This window comes from Dermacentor andersoni, chromosome 7 (genome assembly GCF_023375885.2).
Source record: "Dermacentor andersoni chromosome 7, qqDerAnde1_hic_scaffold, whole genome shotgun sequence".
NCBI classification, from domain to species: domain Eukaryota; kingdom Metazoa; phylum Arthropoda; class Arachnida; order Ixodida; family Ixodidae; genus Dermacentor; species Dermacentor andersoni.
In genome coordinates this window covers 73,194,677-73,215,978 of record NC_092820.1, presented here as the reverse complement: position 1 = coordinate 73,215,978, position 21,302 = coordinate 73,194,677, and the positions used below count along the sequence as shown (strand labels likewise).

General features: G+C 47.5%; 1 protein-coding gene and 1 long non-coding RNA gene across 4 annotated transcripts in view; one reads left to right on the top strand and one right to left on the bottom strand.

Moving 5' to 3' along the window:
* The window catches only part of LOC129385743 (uncharacterized), a 141,999-nt gene that overhangs the window by 55,895 nt on the left and 64,802 nt on the right, over positions 1 to 21,302 (top strand). The gene's annotated exons all lie outside the window — the stretch shown is intronic.
* The window catches only part of LOC126534306 (protein-cysteine N-palmitoyltransferase Rasp-like), a 39,322-nt gene continuing 19,199 nt past the window's right edge, over positions 1,180 to 21,302 (bottom strand). The window contains exons 6-12 of the mRNA XM_050181580.2: positions 14,374 to 14,604; positions 12,560 to 12,675; positions 10,754 to 10,960; positions 9,941 to 9,976; positions 8,777 to 8,978; positions 6,374 to 6,518; positions 1,180 to 1,875 (exon numbers count right to left, since the gene is read on the bottom strand). Of these exons, the coding sequence (XP_050037537.1) occupies positions 1,757 to 1,875; positions 6,374 to 6,518; positions 8,777 to 8,978; positions 9,941 to 9,976; positions 10,754 to 10,960; positions 12,560 to 12,675; positions 14,374 to 14,604 (1,056 nt within the window). The 3' untranslated portion in view covers positions 1,180 to 1,756. The remainder of the gene's footprint in view (positions 1,876 to 6,373; positions 6,519 to 8,776; positions 8,979 to 9,940; positions 9,977 to 10,753; positions 10,961 to 12,559; positions 12,676 to 14,373; positions 14,605 to 21,302) is intronic.

Genomic DNA, 21,302 nt, shown 5'->3' with positions numbered 1-21,302 from the left:
TGATCTTTGGTTGCCATCTAGTTCTGATTGTACCCTTCACTTCAAGTAAACAAACGCATTTCCAAATGTAAGTCCTGGAACTATTACGCCTTTCCACATACGCCGGAGCACCTCATTCCTGTTGTAGCACCATAGCACTCTGTGTTTAATTATGGCCGCACTCCTATACCACTTTGATTTTTTGCTGGCCTGGCGAGGTAGTTACTGGCCCTGTATTGCCAATGTCTCTTTGTGCTTTTTGTTTAATACCATTAGGCCTAATTTCTTTAACGCTAAATTTAACCACATTTTAATGACTTCGCCTTAAGAACACTACCTGTCATATCATTCTAACTTTCTTATTTCTCGCGCTGGCTTCAAATACAGTTGCACCGATTGAAGATGAGGCCACAATTTGTAGGCCACAATTTGTAGATGTAGGCCACCATTTGAAGAAATCATACGATGCGCCTAATTAGGCAGTTATTATGATTTTCCGTTCTTGTCAATATACAACTTGCCTGCCGCTACGAGCAGACGAACTGGAGTGCAAGGAATAACGGTTGCACCTAATCTTCCTTCGGATTGACTCGTCTTTGTTGCCGCGCGCTGGACACTTGCGGCGGCGGCGGCGTTCGCCTGAAGAATGTATCTGACCGCAGATCGACGCTTTCGACTGCATCTTGGTTATGTGGTGGTAGGTAATATTTTTGGCCCTTTTGATATGTTTACAACGAGGGAGGTACGCGGGCAGGCATGCCGGCTAGCTTGAGTTCATGGTGTGCCCGCATGCCTGAGGATTGTCTTGTGGAATCCTTTGTTAAAAGATGACGAGGTGCATATTTCTAGCTCCCGCAAAAGCCAGCCAACGTGTCATCGCGTTGGAACCTGTTTGGGCTCGAATATTGAGGAAAAAACATTGAGACAAGCTACGCACTTTTCTGTTGCTCTAGAGATTTCTTAAATGTAGAATAGGTCCCTAAAGAAGAAAGAAAGAAAGAAAGAAAGAAGGAAAGAAAGAAAAAAAGAAAGAAAGACAGAAGCGCGTCATATGCCAGAAGTGGTAGTGAACTGGGAAGAAAGCTTGCAATGCCAAGTCCATCGTCCGGAAGACCTTCTTTTGGCCATTATCACAATAAGGGTTGGCCGATGATACTAAATTGATAACACGCGAGAACAAAACTACACTGCCGTCTCAAATTAAGAAAACTCAACCAGAGGCATTTTATTTACTTTTTATTTAGAAAAGGCATCTAAAGTAACGGGAAGGCTAAAGTGTCAGCGACATCCCGAGATGACGTACCCACATCGATGACTTTAAAAAGGTAAATAATGGGCTTTATTGTGCTTACACTACTTACGAGGGAGGCTGCATGTGAGGCATTCAGATTAATTCGGACCATCCGGTTTTCATTAAAGCGCACACCAGAAGCATTGTATAGACGCCTTGGTGGCTAGAGCGTAGGGATACTTAAACAGGCTCTTTCGTTGCGATATCAGTCATTCGCAGCAATGTCTTTCTAGCATTATTTTCGCTATTCCTTTCGAACAGATGCTGAGAAAACTCCGCAGTAGTGTTAGATATAGTGGTTCGCGTGTTGTGAGTAACTTCTTACATTTCTCTCTCTTATTTTTCGCGGGCAGCTTTTATTTGTTGTACAAGATTTACGGGTGGCTCAATGAACACCGACACCACTGATAAAACAATGGGAAAGAAGAAACTACCGCAAGTCCGTCGGTTTTAAAAACAATCTGCGAAACCCTGCGATTAAGTAGTCTACGAGGATGCTTGCTTCTGCTTGAGTGCCGCCGCTGCTTTCCATTCCTCCACGTCGAGAGCAACGTTCAGGCCGCTGTACATGCCCAAGAAGACGAAGACCAGCGGGAAGGGAAAACCTGGAAGCAGGTGATGAACATGATAAGAGGTACACTCAGAGGAAGGAAAATCTTATTCGATCTCTCATAGTGTCCCCTCGCGTAAAGCCCGCGCCCTAGATATTGGACGCGTAAAATTGGGAAAAAGCTGTTTTAAGAATGGGCTATGAAGCAAACATACAAGGAACCATTGTAAACCATATGGAAGATTAGCTATGCTTTTCTTAACTGTTGCGTTTTCATCCAGTGCAACTTGCCATCTCATGCAGGGCTCTCTCATCAGTTTTCAAGGTATGCCGAAAGTGAAATACAGTATCACTTCAGTTGCGTTCTGTGAGGCGTCGACGCAGTGGCGTCACGAGGACGACCGACCGACCGACCGACTGACTGACTTCGTCCCAATACACTGTAAGAATAGGAGTTGGAGTAGGAGGAAGACGCTTGTGCAGAGAAAGTGTATATGGAGCTGTATGGACATAGAAATACAGCACATAAATTGTTACTGCTAGGGATGCTATACTCCTTGAGTACCAGTGGGAACACAGGGATCGATTATTAACATATAACGAAATCACGAAGCATTATTATTTAAGCAGAAGGGAATACCCATTGCCACATGGTAAGCTTTGCAGAGCCCAAGCGGTCACATTACGTTTGCTACAGACAAGAACATACCCAAGTCCATATTTTATTAACAGGATCTATCCGGAGAGGGAAATTCAAACCAACTGTAATAAGTGCAATGGCATCATTACTCTTGACCACATGCTTTGGCAGTGCCCCGCGGTCTTCACAGACCGTGACAAGGAACAAGAATGGTGGCGGCAAATGCTACATAGTGAATCACTCTCTGACCAATTACGGGCAGTCCAGAAGGCCCGCGATGTGGCTGAAGGGCTCGGCCTGACAGTCCCAACGTGGGAGCGGCCCGCGTCAACGTATGGTTGACCTTCAGGACCCAATAAAGTTCTCCATACCATACCATACCAGTGGTACACACTCAGTATGCAAGATAGGAAAGGTATGGGCACATACATCGTTACCCTACCGTGAGGTATCCTAGATATGAGCAATTTTCGAAAATCAGTACAGTTATGGAGTATCATTCACCATGCCATAAGGAGCTCTATGTCTTAGAGTTGGTTATATAAGTCAGTACTGATATATGCACGAATTTATTGTTTTATTACACTTAACAAAGGTGCACCTACTGCCACTACTTTGTTTAGCAACATTCGCTGCTTATTAACTGGTTTGCGTGCCCGACATGCGGCATGCATGTGTATTGGGGTGCGGGTAGAGCTGTGGCAAATTATTGGAAGAAGATATCTGTGTCTGATGGGTATATAAAAACAGAGGAATAAGAAAAACGAACAACACTGGCTATGGCGTGAACTTCTAGTGCATAGTACTGGGCTAGTATCTTGTACACGTTCGAAAAGCCGACGTTCGATTTCGCCTCGCACAATTGCCCAGGCTGCGCCGATATAGCGGCCTAGGCCAATCTAGTCCAATCGCGTGAGGCGAAATCGAACGTCGGCTTTTCGAACGTGTACAAGATAGCAGCCCTGAGTTATGGTCTCTTCGCGGGATGTCCTCGTGAGATTTTCGTGACAACGGCAGGATCGCATACGATGGAGCGACTGAAGGACGACTAGTGCTACACAGGAGTATCTTGGAACGTATAATCTAAATTGGGGAGCATTGTTAGAACTACTGCGCCTGGTGTTTCTTAATATATAGACTTGCGCGTTCCTCTGCTAACGGTACTTGCGTTCCCTGAGCGACAAGTGCGCCGGCTGTTTGGGAAGCATGTGTAGCCCAGAAAGGGAGTGTGGTTGGTCCGAGGGAGCGGCAGACCGTCATAAATGCGCAAGTGCCGAGTCTTTAGTGGGACGCTTCTGGACAGGTAACTTCTGCTTGAGCCCTCGCGCTCAACACCGAAACAAAAAACAGAAGAAAAAAATTCCAAGCCCTTCCACTATGTGAAGATGGAAGGCCAGCGAAACTGAATTGCTCAATAACTATATTAAGTTCTATATGGTGGTTATGCTATAGTGGTTGAATAAAGGCACACACACATAACATTGCTGTTTGTTTCTTTTTTAATTTGTCTATCTTTATTTTTATTTTTAATTCTTTTTATTTCTCTTATTTTCTAACTTCTTTTTTTACCCCCATTACGACGGCAGAAGTGAAGTCAAATTCTAAGCTGGAATGATGAGCGGCAACCTGGCCTGCTTTGCAAGACGACGATCGAGCCATTGTTCATGATGACAATTTTTTGCCCAATGGAGCCAGCTGGGAAGAACACAATGATGACGAACGCGCGAGCAGAGCCACTATATTGCGCGGTTGGCGCCGAGAATTACACAGCGAAGCTGTTAAGCGCCAGTTCCCTTTGGATCGTGTCCGTTTGTAGGCACAAAACTCCCCATAGGCGGGCCGATCCCAAAGATAGTGCAATGCCGGGCCGACCCACGGTGGAGGTGAAGCAGGCGTTAAGCACTTCCAGTACGTGGGCCGATCCCGAAGATAGTGCTATGCCGAGTAGAACCACGACGGATGTGAAGCAGGCGTTAAGCACTCCCGATACGTGGACGATCCCAAAGATAGTGCAAGGCCGGGCCGACCCACGGCGGAGGTGAATCAGGCGTTAAGCACTCCCGATACGTGGACCGATCTCAAAGATAGAGCAATGCCGGGCCAACCCACAGCAGAGGTGAAGCAGGCGTTAAGGACTCCCGATACGTGGACCGATCCCAAAGATAGTGCAATGCCGGGCCGACCCACGGTAGAGGTGAAGCAGGCGTTAAGCACTCCCGATACGTGGGCCGATCCCGAAGATAGTAAAATGCCGAGCCGACCCCCGGTGAGGTGAAGCAGACATTAAGCACTCCCCATACGTGGGCCGATCGCGAAGCTAGTACAATGCTGGGCCGACCCCCGATGGGGGTGAAACAGGCGTGAAGCACTCTCCATACGTAGGCCTATCCCGAAGATTGCGCAATACCTGGCCGACTCTCGGCGGAAGTGAAGGAGGCGTTAAGCACTGTCCATACGCGCGCTGATGCCGAAGATAGTGCAGTGCCGGGCCGACCCACGGCGGAGGTGCAGTTTGCCATTAAGGAGCCCAAATACACAGCTTCGCTTGTCATGCTTCTTTACAGAGTGGAAGGGCACTAAGTTTCTTTAACAGTCCTTTTTCAAAATGTCGTACAAAACATTTCTTTAAACATCTGTTCTTACGCTTGTGCTTGGGACGTCTTTGGGTCCCATGTGTGGCAAGGGTAATTCAAGGGCGCGTTATAGGTCCCCACGCGCACAGGCGTATTTTCCATTAAGCTTGGTCCCTTTCTGCACCATCACCAGGATCGGCCCGCATGATGATTTGTTTTGGTCAGCATCTCGGACTCATTCTATTTTCAGGTACTAGCCAAAGACAGCTCCGCTGTAAAAACAAGAGTGTCTTGTCTTTACAGCGTATCTTCGCAACAAGAGTATCATGGCTGTAAAAGCAAGAGTCGGCGTTGGCGTGATGTTCCGTGCAAAGTGAGGATAGCAGGAAGGAAGCGCGTTGTTTTCCGTTGCGCGCGATCGCCCGACATAGCGAGGCACCAGAGATAGCGAGGCACCAGAGATAGGGGAGGGGGCAGCGTTCTACTCCGGCTGGAACAGCTGGGCCGCTATCTTGTACGCGTTCGAAATGCCGACATTCGATTTCGCCTCGCGCGATTGTCCAGGATGTGCCGATATCGTGGCCTACGCCAATCTAGTCCAATCACGTGAGGCGAAATCGAACGTCGGCTTTTCGAACGTGTACAAGATAGCGGCCCTGCGTACGGGGTGGCTGCGCGCGGTCGCGCGGCCGTACCTTGAGAGCAATCAGTGCTGGGGCAGAGTCTAGGTGCGTCGACAGCTCGTAGCTTTGTGCTTTGTGCTTACTATGTGTTTCGGGTGCTCAGTTTACGTTGAAGCGACAGACAGCACGAAGGTAACTTCCCTTGGTGCTACTGCAGCGCTTGCTCACGCCAGTGGTTCGACAGCGAGTGTCCGCGGTCGTCGAGTGTGATGTGTGCCTGTTTGCTGTGCACGCTGACAGCATGCTTCTTAATTTAGTTAGCAAGCGAATGCTTACAAGTTGATTCGGCAGGTAAAAGTGCTATCCTTACTTCATACGGCTGTCTGCTAATTTGCTGTCATAATCAATGGTTCGGCTTTCTGGCAAAACTGCGACTTTCTTTTTATTAAATTTTCCTTTTGGTTCTTACCTAAGTGCCAACCTAGAATTGCAGTGGTTAATTTCCCCGCCTTTCCTTCCTTTCCGTATTTTTTTGTCAGCAATGGATGATTACACTAATAGACTCAGGAGGCACGAGAAGGCATGAGCGGCACAACACAGTGTGCAACAACTAGCATAGTCAGGGCGCTGTGGTTACTCCGCAATCCTTTGATGACGCCTTTGCAATTATGATTAGAAACGCGGATGAGGTTTCAGCACTCATAGCCGCGTGCTTACCAGTCAAGATCCTTCTGCACATGATGAGGCACACTTCCGCTTCCGCCAGGTGGAAGATGCAGGCGCACATGGTAAGCACGAAGTGTGGCGAACCAAGCAAGGCCTTGGCTACCCGCATCCGCTGAGTTGACGCCAGGTAGTGCTTCTGACAAGGGATAGCATGTTACAGCTGGTGACGCGCAGTTTGTACTTTAAAATCAATGTGTGATACACATTGGTTGCACTGACGTTTGAAAGCAGCGTCATGTATTCGTATTCACTTGCGGAAACGCCTAAACATATTCCCTTTTTTGGACAGACTGTACTTCCGCGAATAAAGAAAATGCCAGCAAATTTTCGAAGCAAGCCATTTTTTTCGCACTTACCGATGAAAGTCCCATTACCGTTCTCTTACAAGCAGCGTTGCGTCCCACGGTGACGTACAAGTGAAGCGCGAAATTGGGCACGTGCAATAATAAACCTGGTGTGGCCTGCTATTTACTAATTGCCGTGAACAAGCCGCGGTTTTTGGCCATACTTAGTTACACTGCAAGTGTGAGCATCCGATACCCCTGACCCTTCCTGTGGTGTACGAGCCTACGAGATAGGCTGTGCGAATGACGTGTGCCACTTGAATTTTGAACCTTCCTATGTCCTTAAGTTCCTTATCTCTTATACCCAACGCTGGGTTGCAAACCAGAAATTTTCTGCTTAACCTATCTGCCTTTCCTTTGTAATTGTCCCTCTCAGTCTCTCTCGACCCGCCGTGGTTGCTATGGTGTTGGGCTGCTGAGCACGAGGTCGCGGGATCGAATCCCGGTCACGCGGGCCGCGTTTAGATGGAAGCGAAACGCGAGAACACCCGTGTACTTAGATTTAAGTGCACGTTGAAGAATCCCAGGTGGGCGAAATTATTCCGGAGCCCCCACACTACGGCATACCTCATAATCAAATCGTGGTTCTGCGCATAAAACCCAATAACTTACTCAATTTAATCTCTGTCTGTCTGACATTTCTAACGTTCATTTCGCATTATTCATAATTCTGCAGTATTCTGCTTATCAAATTATGCGTTTGATGAAACTGTAAGTGTACAATTTCGCTACTTGCTTTCGCGTATCATGGCATTGTCAAACGAACACAGAGAAATGGCGCGAACAAATTCAGTGTTTAAATACCAAGTGTGTACAACACACTTGGGACGATTCGCTTATAAATGTAGATTCAAAAAAGGACAAAGCATTGGGGAAAAACTATGGAACATACTGAATGATGCAGAACCACTCGCAAATATAGCGAAGCATTAAAACACACTTAAATTATTGCAGAAATGATCGACTATGGGCAAGCAATCCACAGTTCTGTTATTTCTCTTGGCATTCCTATAACTTCGTAGTCTTAGCTGTCGCCATCTTAGCGCAAATCTTTCACGGCGTTATTTTGTTTTGGCCTGCCTCATTTGAGTGCTCGTTTACAGATATTTCTTACGACCCGACCCTCTCAGCAGTTTACCGGTGGCAGGTCCTTCTGTGCTACGTTTACAAGAAGTTCGTGTTGGAACGTATGGTCAGGTAAACTCGAGTTTCTAAAATTTGTCCTATGGGGGAAAGAAAATTTCCCATCTAGCATGGCGCCTTGCTACGTCAGTTAGATGACAACGCAAAGAATAGAAACTCAAAATAGAAAACAGCACACTAGCACAAGATTGGCAAAACGCTACTTGTCTTCACTTCTGCGCCTCCTACCCACTACTGCTTTTTGCAACACTGTTTCCTAAACTGCCCAGTGGTTCGAATGCACATAATAATTTGCAAACTCAAATAACATACCCCCCTGCCCCCCTCGCCCACAAATATTGTGGCAGCACTATGTCCGGGGGAAAAAAAGGCGACAAATCCAACGAACTTGTAAGAATCGAAGAAAACGTTTATTAAAGAGTTTTAAATAGTGCTATGCAAGAATCCGCGTGATGCGTGCCCCTTAAGTTTAATTTTAACTATACGCACATAACTCTTGACCTTCTTCTCCCATCACAGACGCTTGACGCTCTCTGACTTCGTGGTAAGGCGCCTGGAACTGTTCCTAGTCTGCACCGCGTTTCTGCAGCATAGCAAATGCCTGCTTACCCGTAAGGCTCTTTTCTTGGCTTTGTGAATGTGATTTGGTCCCACGACACATGCTGGAAAAGTTGCACACTCCCACAATGCGGAAAAACAGGAAGAACTACCGCGAAACACCATGTTGGGCTCTGACAAGAAAACTTGTTCGCGGTCATTGTATCCTCCGTTATAAAGGTGCGGAGGATACATCCCAGACCGATTGACACAAAGCTCATGTACCACATCTGCTCAGGGGTGAAATATAAAAAAAAATTTGTTGGGTGATTCCATGCACGATAATGTTTTGAGGATCGCCTGTGCATACCTCAAAGTTCTTGAGAGGAGGTCGCTTTCGCAGTTCGTTGATTATCACCTCGAGTGCGATACCGAGCACGCTGAGCGCGCACCAGATGGCGTCTTTTTTGTGCATACTGTGCCATACCCAGGTGAAACAGAACGCCACCATGGTACCAAACAGCAGACGACAGGCACTCCTACTGTGACCCACCGCTGGCTTGTAGAAGTACCTGCGAATGCAGATGACGCCACAATTGCGGCTTTCCATTGAAGATTGGTATCCGCAGTATTGTCTTCCGCTACGCACCTCGAGATTCCGTGTCATGGGCTAACTTTTGCTCTCTATGGCATCCGCAGTTCTTGCTTTGTGACGGATCGACGCGCGTACAATTGTGACAAAGGTGATACGGCTACCTTGAGATTGAATAAGTAGGCGAAAAGAAATTAGAAAAAAAAGTTGTAGACAATGCTGATGCGTTATGGAAATAATCATCCGGGCAATGGACGTACCCGGAACATTTCAAAAATGCTCTGGTGAGGGCTACCGCCTGCCTCTGTGGATCGGATCCGCGAAGGTTCGAGGGGCCATGGAGCATAGATAAATAACTTTAAATTTGGCAAACGAGCGCGCCCAGAACTGTTCCAAAAGTAGTGCCGTGGTGTCTTTCGTCTGCTTACTAGGAACCGCAGGTACCGCCCTTATAAAAATAGAATTTAGTTAATGTATGGACTTCCTCCACGTTTCTCAGACCCCCAATGCGTTACTATATGTTTGCTCGTGCAAAGTATCTACATTTTAGAGGCGAGTGTTCTTGAAAAATATGTTTCTTTATTTAGATACCTATCGCTATTACTGAATCTGCTCAAGCCTAAATTGCCATTAGTGGTGGATGCAGTTCTAAGGTAATTAGTGGCTCTAAGAAAACTCACTGCAAATAATCTAAGTACAAGTTATCTAATGATGCTTATTTCTTATTTAGGGCAAGTTCATAGAGTTTATTGAAGAAAACACTACCTCTGCGGCTTGAACGGACGCTTTGTCATGCGTTCAATCATTAGCATGGTGAGAAGTACGATTAACACTTTCGTAAAGGGCTTCAGCTTATTATAAGTTCTAATCAGGAATAACTTCCTAGTTTGAGTTTACGCTTCACTGGCATGCGGAGTAGCTGCAAATTGTGCACTTACGTACCTTCGAATCCACAGGTGCATGCCACGGTCAAAGTACCTAGAAAAAAGAAAAGTAACGTAAAAAAAGGCGCTATTTATAGTTGCGATCATTCCACAGGTATTCCGCATGCACAAACACGCGCATCCACGCGCGAAAGCCGGCGCGCTATCACCGACAAGCAGAAACAGTTAACCTCAGACACGCACGTATGCCAGAGGAACTCCAGATCTTTAAAGGAAATTGCGCCGGTTAAGCAACTTTCTGTGCCTGAGCAGAAAGCTTACATTTCCGATGGCACAGGCACCAAACGTGGAATGCGGGTTGAGCACTTGTATTTGTCGAACACCGCAGTTGTGAGCTTTATCGCTTCATTTCCGGCTCGAAGCCATGTTTGGGAAAAAAAAAAGATATATGGTTTTTTTTCGCGCAACTCGGGTCACTAGAATTTCCTTCGCAGTTTACATATAGCTCAAACAGGCCGTGTTTGTTCTAGACACCGAGAACAGCATTACAAAATTTGGGCGGGCACCGCGCTTAACCTATAGGGTGCACTTAGAGCACGCACATATAGCGAGCTGCCTGGTAGAATAGCGCGCCAGCGTGAAGTGGATGAGCTCGAAGTGAAGCGCGGCGAACCAGAAAACCGCAGAAGTCGTCTGTGACGTGTGGTGCACCTAATTCAACTGATGCTGGGTATACGACGACCCAAGATTAGAAGTCAGAACCCTTCGTGAGGACTTAGCCCGTACAATGGAATTCCAAAACGCCGCAATGTAGGCCAGCCGAATGCGGCGATTCTGTCCCACCCAGTGAACTCGGACGTCATGTACTCACCTCCAGAAGTGGGAGCAGCGGTACATTGTGGCAATGCACATGGAAGGCGGCGGAATCTCGATTCCTTCGGCACGGGCCAGGGCGCCAGCGACACCGTAGGTGAACAGGTAGCGCACGTAGAAGAAGAACAGCAGGGAAAAGGCGAAGCCCACCAGGCTGTACAGATCCAGTCGCTCGGCCATCCAGGGCCACTTGGACATGGCCGAGCTGCCAGGGGTAAGGTATTGCGCTATACCGCGATGTGGGACGTGGAATTCGCAATATTATTTCGAGTTTGCGAATACTCAACAGCCTGAACACCGATTGAACAGTCTTTGCTACTCAATGCATACTCTATTCGAGAAATCACTCTGAACAATTTTCGCATATTCGTTTCTACGATAACAAAAAAAAGTTCCAGTTTCGCTTGAAAGGCGAAGCATCGATTGCTGTGGAAAATTATTACGCAGCTATACGAAGTAAGGATACTAGTTTTATTGGCCGTGTCAACTTGTAAACATTCGCTTACTAACTAAATCAACAAGCACGTTGTCACACGTGCACAGACCAGGAGAAACGCTCCGCTCCATCCCCTTCCCCCGGAACCTAGCGCGTGACGGAAGACGGCACGCTTCCTCCCGGCTTGCTTCCACTGCGCGCGCGCAATCGAGCAACATCCTCGGCTCTACCTCGCTCGCTTATACTCACACCTACACACGCCGGGATGTTATCGCTTTTGGACTTTATACGGAACATCGCCGCCGTCATCGCCGACGCAATAATAACATTCATTGGAGTTTGTAGAGGAAAGAAATAATGCATAGTACGACCTTTCCGAGTTTTGCTGAATGAGTCGCGGTCGGTATCGGTTACTGGGCGTGCGCACGGGATAGACATAGTGAGTTACATAATTTCGAGTCTTTAAATAAAAATAAGTTGTTTTTAGGAAGTTTATTGTGCGAAACGGATGTCTCAATTGAGGTAAAGCAATTTCTTATTTGGAACAGCAAAGCCGTGTTGGCAGCCTTTAAAGTAATGCGTAACAGGCTGTTAACTTGGGTAATTTGGTAACCTTGAAATAATGAGTGTTTGTGTATCAAGCTCATCTTATTAACAAACACAACACTCATGTGAATGTACTAACGTGCTGCTTCCTGGTTTCGTTAGACTCATTGTCACGGCATACTGGATAAATGAAAGCAGCTGTTTCTCATTTACAAGTTCCTCAGTAAAGCAGACATTCGTTTGGGGACATTCAGCCTTACATGCAAGTGTAAAATAGCTAAATAACCTAAAGAACTGTCTCTCTTGGTACACCGAATGAACTCTGCACATAGATTTTTAAATTTTTTATAAAACAATGAAACAAACGATACTTCATTCGACATTCTGAGGCCGTTTTTTCATGTTTTCTTGTTCTATTCGATTCAGAAATTTCACTAGTCGAACAGCCGTAAACGTTTCAACATTTAGCACGTAAAAATGGACAAAGCGTGACCAGCTACAAGAAAAGCCCATGTTGTTGGGGTTTAGATATCACAAAAGGGGCCAATTTTGTTGGAAGTATAGCCAAACTTCGCTATACCGAAGTCACATCCGACTCGAAAATACGTCCGTTGCGTCTCACAATCTTTATAAGCATGCATTTGTTACACGCTGTGTTGGGAAAGAAGCAGATTGAATTTGGTCCGTTATGACAGATAATCTGGTGTATCTGCGTTTTTAATATCGGGGATTGACAGCCAAACCTAGACTCACTAGACGTCAGTAGAGTCACGTACCAGTAGCGGGCCTCACACGTCGGACACATGCAATGCGCAGACCAACCTGTAGAAGAAGTGGGCCATGCGTTCCATCAGGAAGAAGTGGGCGCCACTCCGCAGGATCCTCGCCACGGCGGTGGCGACCTCGCGCAGCGTGCAGCTGGGTCTCGGTTTGTCCAACTGCGTTTGTTGCCATCATGCCTTCTGTAAGAACTGCACGAGTGCAGTGTTTCAAAAGCCAACCGCAGAGGGAGATGTGGCGCTGGTGTACACTGTAGATGCAGGTTTCCTCAGCGTCGGTTCACAATTACGTGAATGATTGGAAGTACATAACATTCACCGCTGAAGGAAACAAACACCTTGATGGTACACATGCATACACAGCAAACTGACTTCAAGGAGAACGCTTGCTGATCATTCTGATAATGATAGATATACTTCCCAGCGTCGTAGAAGACATTTTTCTTGCAAGGTACGCGCAATGTATGCTTATGGAAAACAGTCAACGCTCCTGTACAACCATCGAATTGATTCGGCTGATGATTTAGCCCGTTATCAGACTGAGCTTGTGTAGGTGACACTTTCTGGCAACAATAAAGTAATAGTACGAAATAAAATCACTTTGTTTAATGCACTGTGTACACAATTGTTCATTAGGAACGCAAGTACTGCCGCGATGTGGCATGTTAGGAAAACATCACTGCTAAACGTACTGCTTAACCGCAAATAAAGGCGCCGGTTGGCGGCAGCAGGACACAGGCAAATTGCCACCCATCACCTTGTTGGTGTTCATTTCGGTCACGCCCATTGTTACGCCAGTAACCAGCACCTCTGCTCATGACAAGAAACATCGTATCATGACTCTAAACTGATCAGGTCTCGTCAAAGTAGGCATGTTGTAAAGGTATCGATCACGCAACATACATAACAAACAGATAAAAGGAAGAATATGACAGAGGCACGTAACCACAAACCTTGCGAACTGCGCTCGGCTTATCTAGAACAAAGATTGCAGTTTCTACAGTAACATTATCTGTTTAGCTCTCACACACGGAAGCACTAAATACTGCGTCCCACACGCATGCTATTGACAGCAAAATGAACAGAGTGAGCCAAATGGTGTTTTAATCACTAGGGTTAATGCATTGGAGGAATCAGTCTTAACAAATGACCTTAGCGTGTCAGGCAAGAGCCCTTTTGAAAAGTCATCATAACCCCAGGTGGGTTGTCAGTTCTTATCTGAAAGTGGTGGAAATGCTTACATTTGCACTGGGACACATTGACTAGGTAAAGGGAAACTTTACTTTCCATTGCCGAAAACCTTCAGTGCTATTTGCGCTCCTTAAAACAATGGCATTATTCTGCTCCTCACAAGTGATGATATCGGATTCTACTTTCCTGATTCGTTACTTCAAGGCGTTGATTTGTCCGTCCGAAGAGGGCTGCCCGCCATATGTTGACGAGCTGCTCGTCGAAGGCTTGCCGGTGATGACGTACTATTATTAGACGGGAAAGTCGGTCAGCTTTCGTGTCTTCTGGCAGTGCTTGCAAATAATTCTTTTACAAACATTTTAGTGGTAGTTGGGGAATTCAGCGTGACCATACATTCTGGACGACTCCACGAATGCGCTTATCAACAAAAGAGCGAGAACGTTATATTAGCATCTGCGTGAAACCTTGTTTTGTGCTTGCATACATTTTCAAGTAGTATACACTCGACGGAAACCACCATTTTCAAGGCTGCACTATGGCTATCACCTGTTGGAAACGCTGAAATATTATGAAGAGGATACATGCAAAAGGTACCCGTAGGTGACTGCCACACTTGGAAGAGCGGATGCCTTTGGTGACGTGCATATCTACATAGCTTTAACATACCTGGATTGCGAAGTCGTCGTAAATCTGCGGAGGTCCAAGATAGACCGTGGGAATGTAGACGACGAAGGCGAGCGTCTTCCAATACGGCGGCCACCGGCACCGGCTTTTCGCTGCAGTCCGGCGCTGTGCTCGAACAAAGTCTAGGCTGAAGCTAAGGCCACGCATGATGTTCCAGTGGAAGGCGACGTAGGCCACCCTATACGGCATGAGTCCATATCGTTCATACATGTACTGGAATGTAAAAGAAACAAAAAGCAGGCACCATGTCAAAAACTGCACCACGAGCTGCACAAATCACCTGTGGACGGGCGTAGTACTCGTCCTTACACCTTTAGTAAGATACATTGTACTCAACTAACCTTCAACAGCTTAGTTCAACAGCTTCAACAATGTCACGACTATCAATTGCAAGAGACAGTAAAAGCACTGTCCTTCAAACAGTACTATTCCTCATCCAGGTTCTTCCGTATCTCGGGGAACGGGATACGGTATATATTTCTCAGTATAAAGTATATTGCGCAGTCTAAATTAAATTTGTGAAACTCTTCTTTCTGGGAGCTGCCGCTCCCTCCTTGCGGCAATGAATGAAGAAATCTCCGAGGACTTTCCTGGTGTGCAGCCGTCAGGTCGGCTAGCGTCCAGGAAACGTGGAAGTGCGTCAAGCGATACAGACAGCGAGGCCACTGAGATATGTTCGGACAGCTACGACTCGTCGGACGATGACTTCCAGGTCGTGATGAGTAGATCAGCGAAAAGAAGACTACTGCAGGCATCTTCGTCGCCAAGTGCTTCTACCGTGAAGAGTGCACCGCTGCCCTGGCCGCACACTGTGCTCTTTATGCCCGTGGACCCGGCGACCAATTTGCGGCTCCTCAACAGGCAGGTCCTCTCTTCCTTACTCGAGAGAATCGCACCAAATGAAATTAAAGACGTGCGAATAAACTCGCGGAAAAATGTCCTGGCAGTTGATGTGCTACATCGCAGTGCCCTACAACACCTACGTAATATAACTGTTATCGACAAGGTAAAGGTGCGATCAATGATCCCTACAGGCGGCGATGGTACTGCGGGCGTCATTTATGACGTCGACGTTGCCATTCCTAATGACGACTTGCCAACGCTGATAAAGCCAACGACAGAAGGCAATTTGATTACAAGGATTTCCAGATTGGGAAACACACGCTGTGTGAAGATTTTGCTTGAAGGAGACAGCCTTCCTTCCCACGTCAAAGTAGGACATGTCCGCCATCCAGTACGACCTTTCGTACCGAAGCCCCTCCAGTGTTTCAAGTGTTGCAAGATTGGCCACGTGAAGGGTGTCTGCGTGAACAGCGTAGTGTGCCCGCGGTGCTCTGAGTCCCATTCAGAAGACGCCTGCAGCGCACATGTTCTAAAGTGCCCTAACTGCAGTGGTCCTCACAAGGCCTCATCAAAGGATTGCCCGCGGATGCGGAAGGAATTCACGATTCTAAAACGCATGGTGCGCGACAATTCAACGCATCGAGAGGCTGCTACTGCTGTTCGGCGACGTCGGCATCGGCACCGAAAACGTTCAAGAAATTCCGCTACTGCAGATAGGTACACGCCAGCTACAGTCAGAAGGGCTGCCGCATCTCCACACTGCGCCACCAAGACAGATACAAGGAAAGCGAACAAAGAGGAGAGGCTCGCCCGTCCTGAAGAATGGCCTGAGCTACCGAGGGCACAACTCCCTGCTAAGTTACCTCAAAACGCACCGACTTCAACGGCTTCTGCAACTGTTCAAGCGACGCTGGCTGATGATCTCCAGGTCATCAACATTCTGCGGTCGCTCATGAGTGCCATTCGCGTTATACTTACCAACATGAAGTCTTCGTCTGCGCAAAGCGCACTACAGGTGCTGGACACTTTGAGTCCAGTACTTGCAGCTCTTGGTTAAAATCATGGCTCTCCAGAAGCCGTCGTTTCGTGACGAAGTCCGAAACGCGTCGATATTTCAGTGGAACGCCAGAGGACTGAAGTCACGCATGTCGGACTTTCGACAGTTTGTGTTCACGAATAAGTTCCCAGTCATCGTCATCTGCGAGCCCCTATCAGATAACATCAGACTGTCCGGGTATGAATGTTTCATGTCCGCCACCCACGGAGAATGCAGCAAGATCATCGTATTCATGCGACGTGATCTTACGTATGTCCATCACCCAGTGTCGCCTGACCAAGAAAACCAATACGTCTGTCTGACAGTGAAGAAAGGCAAGCTCACTTTCACATTAATTGGAGCCTACATATCGCCCTCAAGTCGGTTGGACTGCGAGAGATTACGGCTAATCACCACAGCGACTCCGCAGCCTTTGGTGATTACTGGAGATTTTAATGCCCACCACCATCTCTGGGGAAGTTCTAAGATAAACTCGAGAGGCAGAAGATTAGTGTCATTTGCCTCCGAACAAGAACTGTGCTTGTTAAATGATGGAAGCCCCACCTTTCTACGTGGAACTGCCTACTGTAGCTGCCTGGACCTGACCTTTGTTTCACGCTCCCTCACTAGAAAGGTCAGGTGGTTTCCGGATATTGAAACGCGGGGAAGTGACCACCTACCCACTTATCTTAGGGTTGAAGGGTTGACGGACTCCAGGTTAGCCGCCGTCACACAATGTATCGACTGGCCAATGTTCAAGTCAATTGTCGAAGACGGCTGTCGTGATGACTTGTCCACTAGCCTAGAGGACATCATAAAAGGTGCCCTAGAGGCTACGAAACATTCGCTTCTGAGAACGTCTACACGCACCGAAAACGACATTGAGTTAGGGAAGCTTCGCGCAATTCGTCGTCGTGCAGAGCGAAGATACAGGCGCACGAAGTCTGTACATGACTTGAGGTTGGCCAGAAGAACTCAAAAGAAGATTCAGCGTCGCATGGACAAACTTGCATCACAAAGATGGAAATCATTCTGCGAATCTTTGGATCCACGAAAACCATTGTCTCACATATGGAGAACTGTTCGTGGTCTCCGTGGAACCCCTCAGCAGCGCCACCCTTTCAAGTCATTGGCCCTTCACCAACAATGCAGCGAGATTGACGTAGCGGAAGCTTTCTGCAGGAGGATTGCTGGTGAAACTAGTTGCGCTGGAACATCGACGCTCCGCCACTCACCGATTTCACGCGACTGCCGCATGGATAGTCCTTTCTCCATGGACGAGCTCGAAGCTGCACTGGCCTTGTGCAAGCGTTCATCTTCACCAGGACCCGACGGTATAACCTACCGTGCCCTGTGTAATCTTGGCGATGAGGCTCGAAAAGTGCTCCTGCTCCTGTTCAACAGCTCCTGGCAGACAGGTACGGTTCCCCAAGAATGGAAGACCAGTCGCCTAATTCCACTGCTCAAGCCTGGCAAGTCGCCTGTAGACATTGCATCATACCGACCAATTGCGCTTGCCAGTTGCATCGGAAAACTAATGGAGAGGATGGTTCTAGCACGGCTAGAATGGTACCTCGAACATTACCAGGTATATCCAGATGCAGTGTCCGGTTTCAGGCGTGGCCGTTCTTCCATAGACAACGTTATCGACTTGGTGACGTACGTCGAGCACCAGAAGTCCTGCAAAAGATTATCTGCTGCCCTGTTTCTGGATATTAAAGGAGCGTACGATAACGTAACGCACGAAGCGATTTTCTACGCGTTAGAGGCAGTAGGACTTGGCGGCAAAGTATATTTTTGGATAAGTAGCTATCTACATGAGAGATCCTTTTTCGTACTTACCGAGGATGGCCCGACCTCCCAGCATTACAGTAACCGTGGGGTGCCTCAGGGCGGAGTACTCAGCGCAACGCTCTTCAGTCTAACACTCCTTGGACTCACCGACATCCTGCCAGGCACCGTTAGGCTCTCCATCTATGCCGACGACATTTGCATTTGGACGTCGGCTGTGACGCGACTGCAGCTTCGCGCGCGGCTGCAAAAGTCAGCTACTTTAACATCATCCTACCTTCGAGAACAAGGACTTCGTATATCATACGAGAAGTGCGCAGCGGTGGCATTTACCAGGAAATCAATGTCTCCATACGTGATATCCGTCGACAGACACATCATCTCGTACAGCACGAGTCACAGATTTTTGGGGGTGGTCCTTGACAAAAATCTCTCCTGGACCCCTCATGTGAATTATGTGAAAAAACGCCTGACATGAATTTGCCATATGTTTAAGTTCCTTGCAGGAAAGACCTGGGGAGTGCCAATACACTCTATGCTGCAACTGTACAAGGTCCTCTTTATTGGATTCCTGCGGTACAGCCTACCTGTCATGTCCAACACCTGCAGAACTAACCTGAACACAATCCAAAGCATCCAAGCCCAAGCACACAAGATATGTCTCGGTCTACCGCGGAGTGCGTCAACGACTGAAGTCATTGCAGTCGCTCAAGATTTCACTATTAGAACGCACATTAACATTGAAACAATGCGTGTGCACATAAGACACGTCGCCCGGACCCCTACCCACCACCTAGCAAGTCTCCCAGTAGATAGGCCCCACACGACATTCAGTGGGACTGTCTTCGCGCACCGTGCCTCTTTCAGGTCAGGTTACACACCTGCGGCAAGGCCTTCTATTCCTCCATGGTGTATGCGCCGTACTCAAGTGAACCTTACAGTCCCAGGACTTCAGAAAAAGTCGGACTTGCCATCATCAGCGCTCAAGCAACTAACTTTACTTCTGTTGTACGAGAAATACAGCGACTGCACACACGTCTACACTGATGGATCAACTACATCAACCAGTTCCGGCGGCGCTGTAGTTATACCAGCAATGAGAATAACCAAGCGATTCAAGACTTCCCATGTCACTACGTCTACAGCTTCAGAGCTCGCGGCTCTCCGCGAGGCGCTTCAAGTGATAAATACTGAAAGTCCTAGAAAATGGGCAGTCTTCTGCTATTCAAGGCCGGCCTTGCAATGTGTGCATTCATTTCTCCGACATGGTAATCACGATCAGCTAACGTGCGAAATCGCGGAACTTGTCCATCACTTAAGAGAAAAAGGCCATGACATCTCTTTTCAGTGGATACCAGGTCATTGCGGTATCATTGGTAATGATGACGCCGATAAGGCAGCTCGGACGTCAAACCAAGAAGACCGCTGCGTCCCCATTCCGCTCTCAAGGACCGACGCCGCGAGACAACTAGGCATTCTGGCACGCACGATCTCCTTAACAGAGTGGAATACCGTACATACAAGGCGCACAAGACTGCACCGACTAAACCCATCACTTCAACTCAGACCTCCAGCCGGTGTGCACCGGCGTGAAGCGTCTCTTCTGTGTCGGTTATGGCTTGGAGTGGCCTTCACGAATGCCTACTCAGCACTAATTGGAATGGCTGATAGTCCTGCATGTGATGTTTGCGCATGCGAGGAGAACATTGACCACATATTGTGCCATTGTCCTCAATTTCAAGCACAAAGACAGTATTTGTCCGACACATTGAGGAAACTAGACGATCGTCCTCTGAGTGAACAGACAATATTAGAGCACCATCCCGACCGATCATCGGCTCAGAAGGCAGTGAAGGCACTTTTGTGTTTTCTCAGAACTTCTGGTTTGCTCGAGCGACTTTAACTGAAGTGCTGTCCGTACACGTACCGACACCTTCTCTCTCCCTTCTTTCTCTTCCCCTTCTCCCTTCCCCCAGTGTAGGGTAGCCAACCAGACTATTGACTGGTTAACATCCCTGCCTTCCTGTATTCTTCTCTCTCTCTCTTCTTTGCACTGTTCATGTTGTCTGCATTCCTCAGTATCCTTTGTGACACAGCAGCTGTAGCGATGCCAGAGCGTTCTTTACAATGATTGAAAAGTAACCTATGGTAAATCGTGTTTTCAAGTGCAATGTTCTTACAAATAATGCCGCGCACGGTACTATATTGACATGAGTACTTGTTTATCTTGTTCCGGTCATCGGAAAAGAAATATATAATGCGAGTGGTATGCGTTTCACTGGCTTAAATTTAAGAGAAATCAGCACACCAACAATAAGCCTGTGTAAACAGCAAAGGAGTTTCTTGGCCTCTGTGATGCGAGCTGCCTGCTTGCACATGTCGGGAATGTTCGGTTTTGCTACGTAGTAGCCTTCCAACTATCCTATAATGGCATGCTTTACAATGTAATATGGTTACGTGCGAAATCAGAAGGGGGTATAGTGATGACCTTGTAAAAAGGGGTGCGATGTGTAAACGTAAACGTTAGCGACTAAATGCCTTAATTTATCTGGTCAAACAATACATGATAACACTACAGAACTACATCCATATTACCGCAGCTCAAGAAAAGGCCTGTTTTTTTGTTTGCTTTTCAGCATGCTACCTTTGACAAGCACGTCATCCAGTGCGACCGTTCGTTCCAAGACCACTTCAGTGTCGTGATTGTTTGAAGATCGGGCATGTCAGCGCCATATGCAAAAATTCGACCGTGTGCGCGAGATGTTCTGAGCAGCACAGTGCAGATGCTTGCCGTGCGACTCACTTCAAATGTGCCAATTGCTCTGGTCCCCATGAAGCATCGTCGAAAGACTGCCCGAGACACAAGACAGAGCGGAAAGTCCTCAAACAAATGGTGAGAGACAACTCAACTCACAGAGCGGCCGCCGCCAAAGTACGACGGCGTAGTGTCCGCCGTCACCGTAGACGATCCTCGTCTACTAGAAATACTGATACCGTCGCAAGACAGCCGATACTTCCTGAGGCTGGTGCTCCCAAGGCGCTCACCCACACTAACAACACGGTGTCTGATGACGCAGTGAATACCTCTACTACAAACGACTGGCCTGCACTTCCAACATTAAGTCCTCCAGCCCAACAAAGGTCGACGGTGGACTACCGACGAACCAATGAGGGCACAGATCACGTGCGAGGTCAAGACAAGCAAGTAATCGCCATAATAAGATCTCTAATGAATGTCATT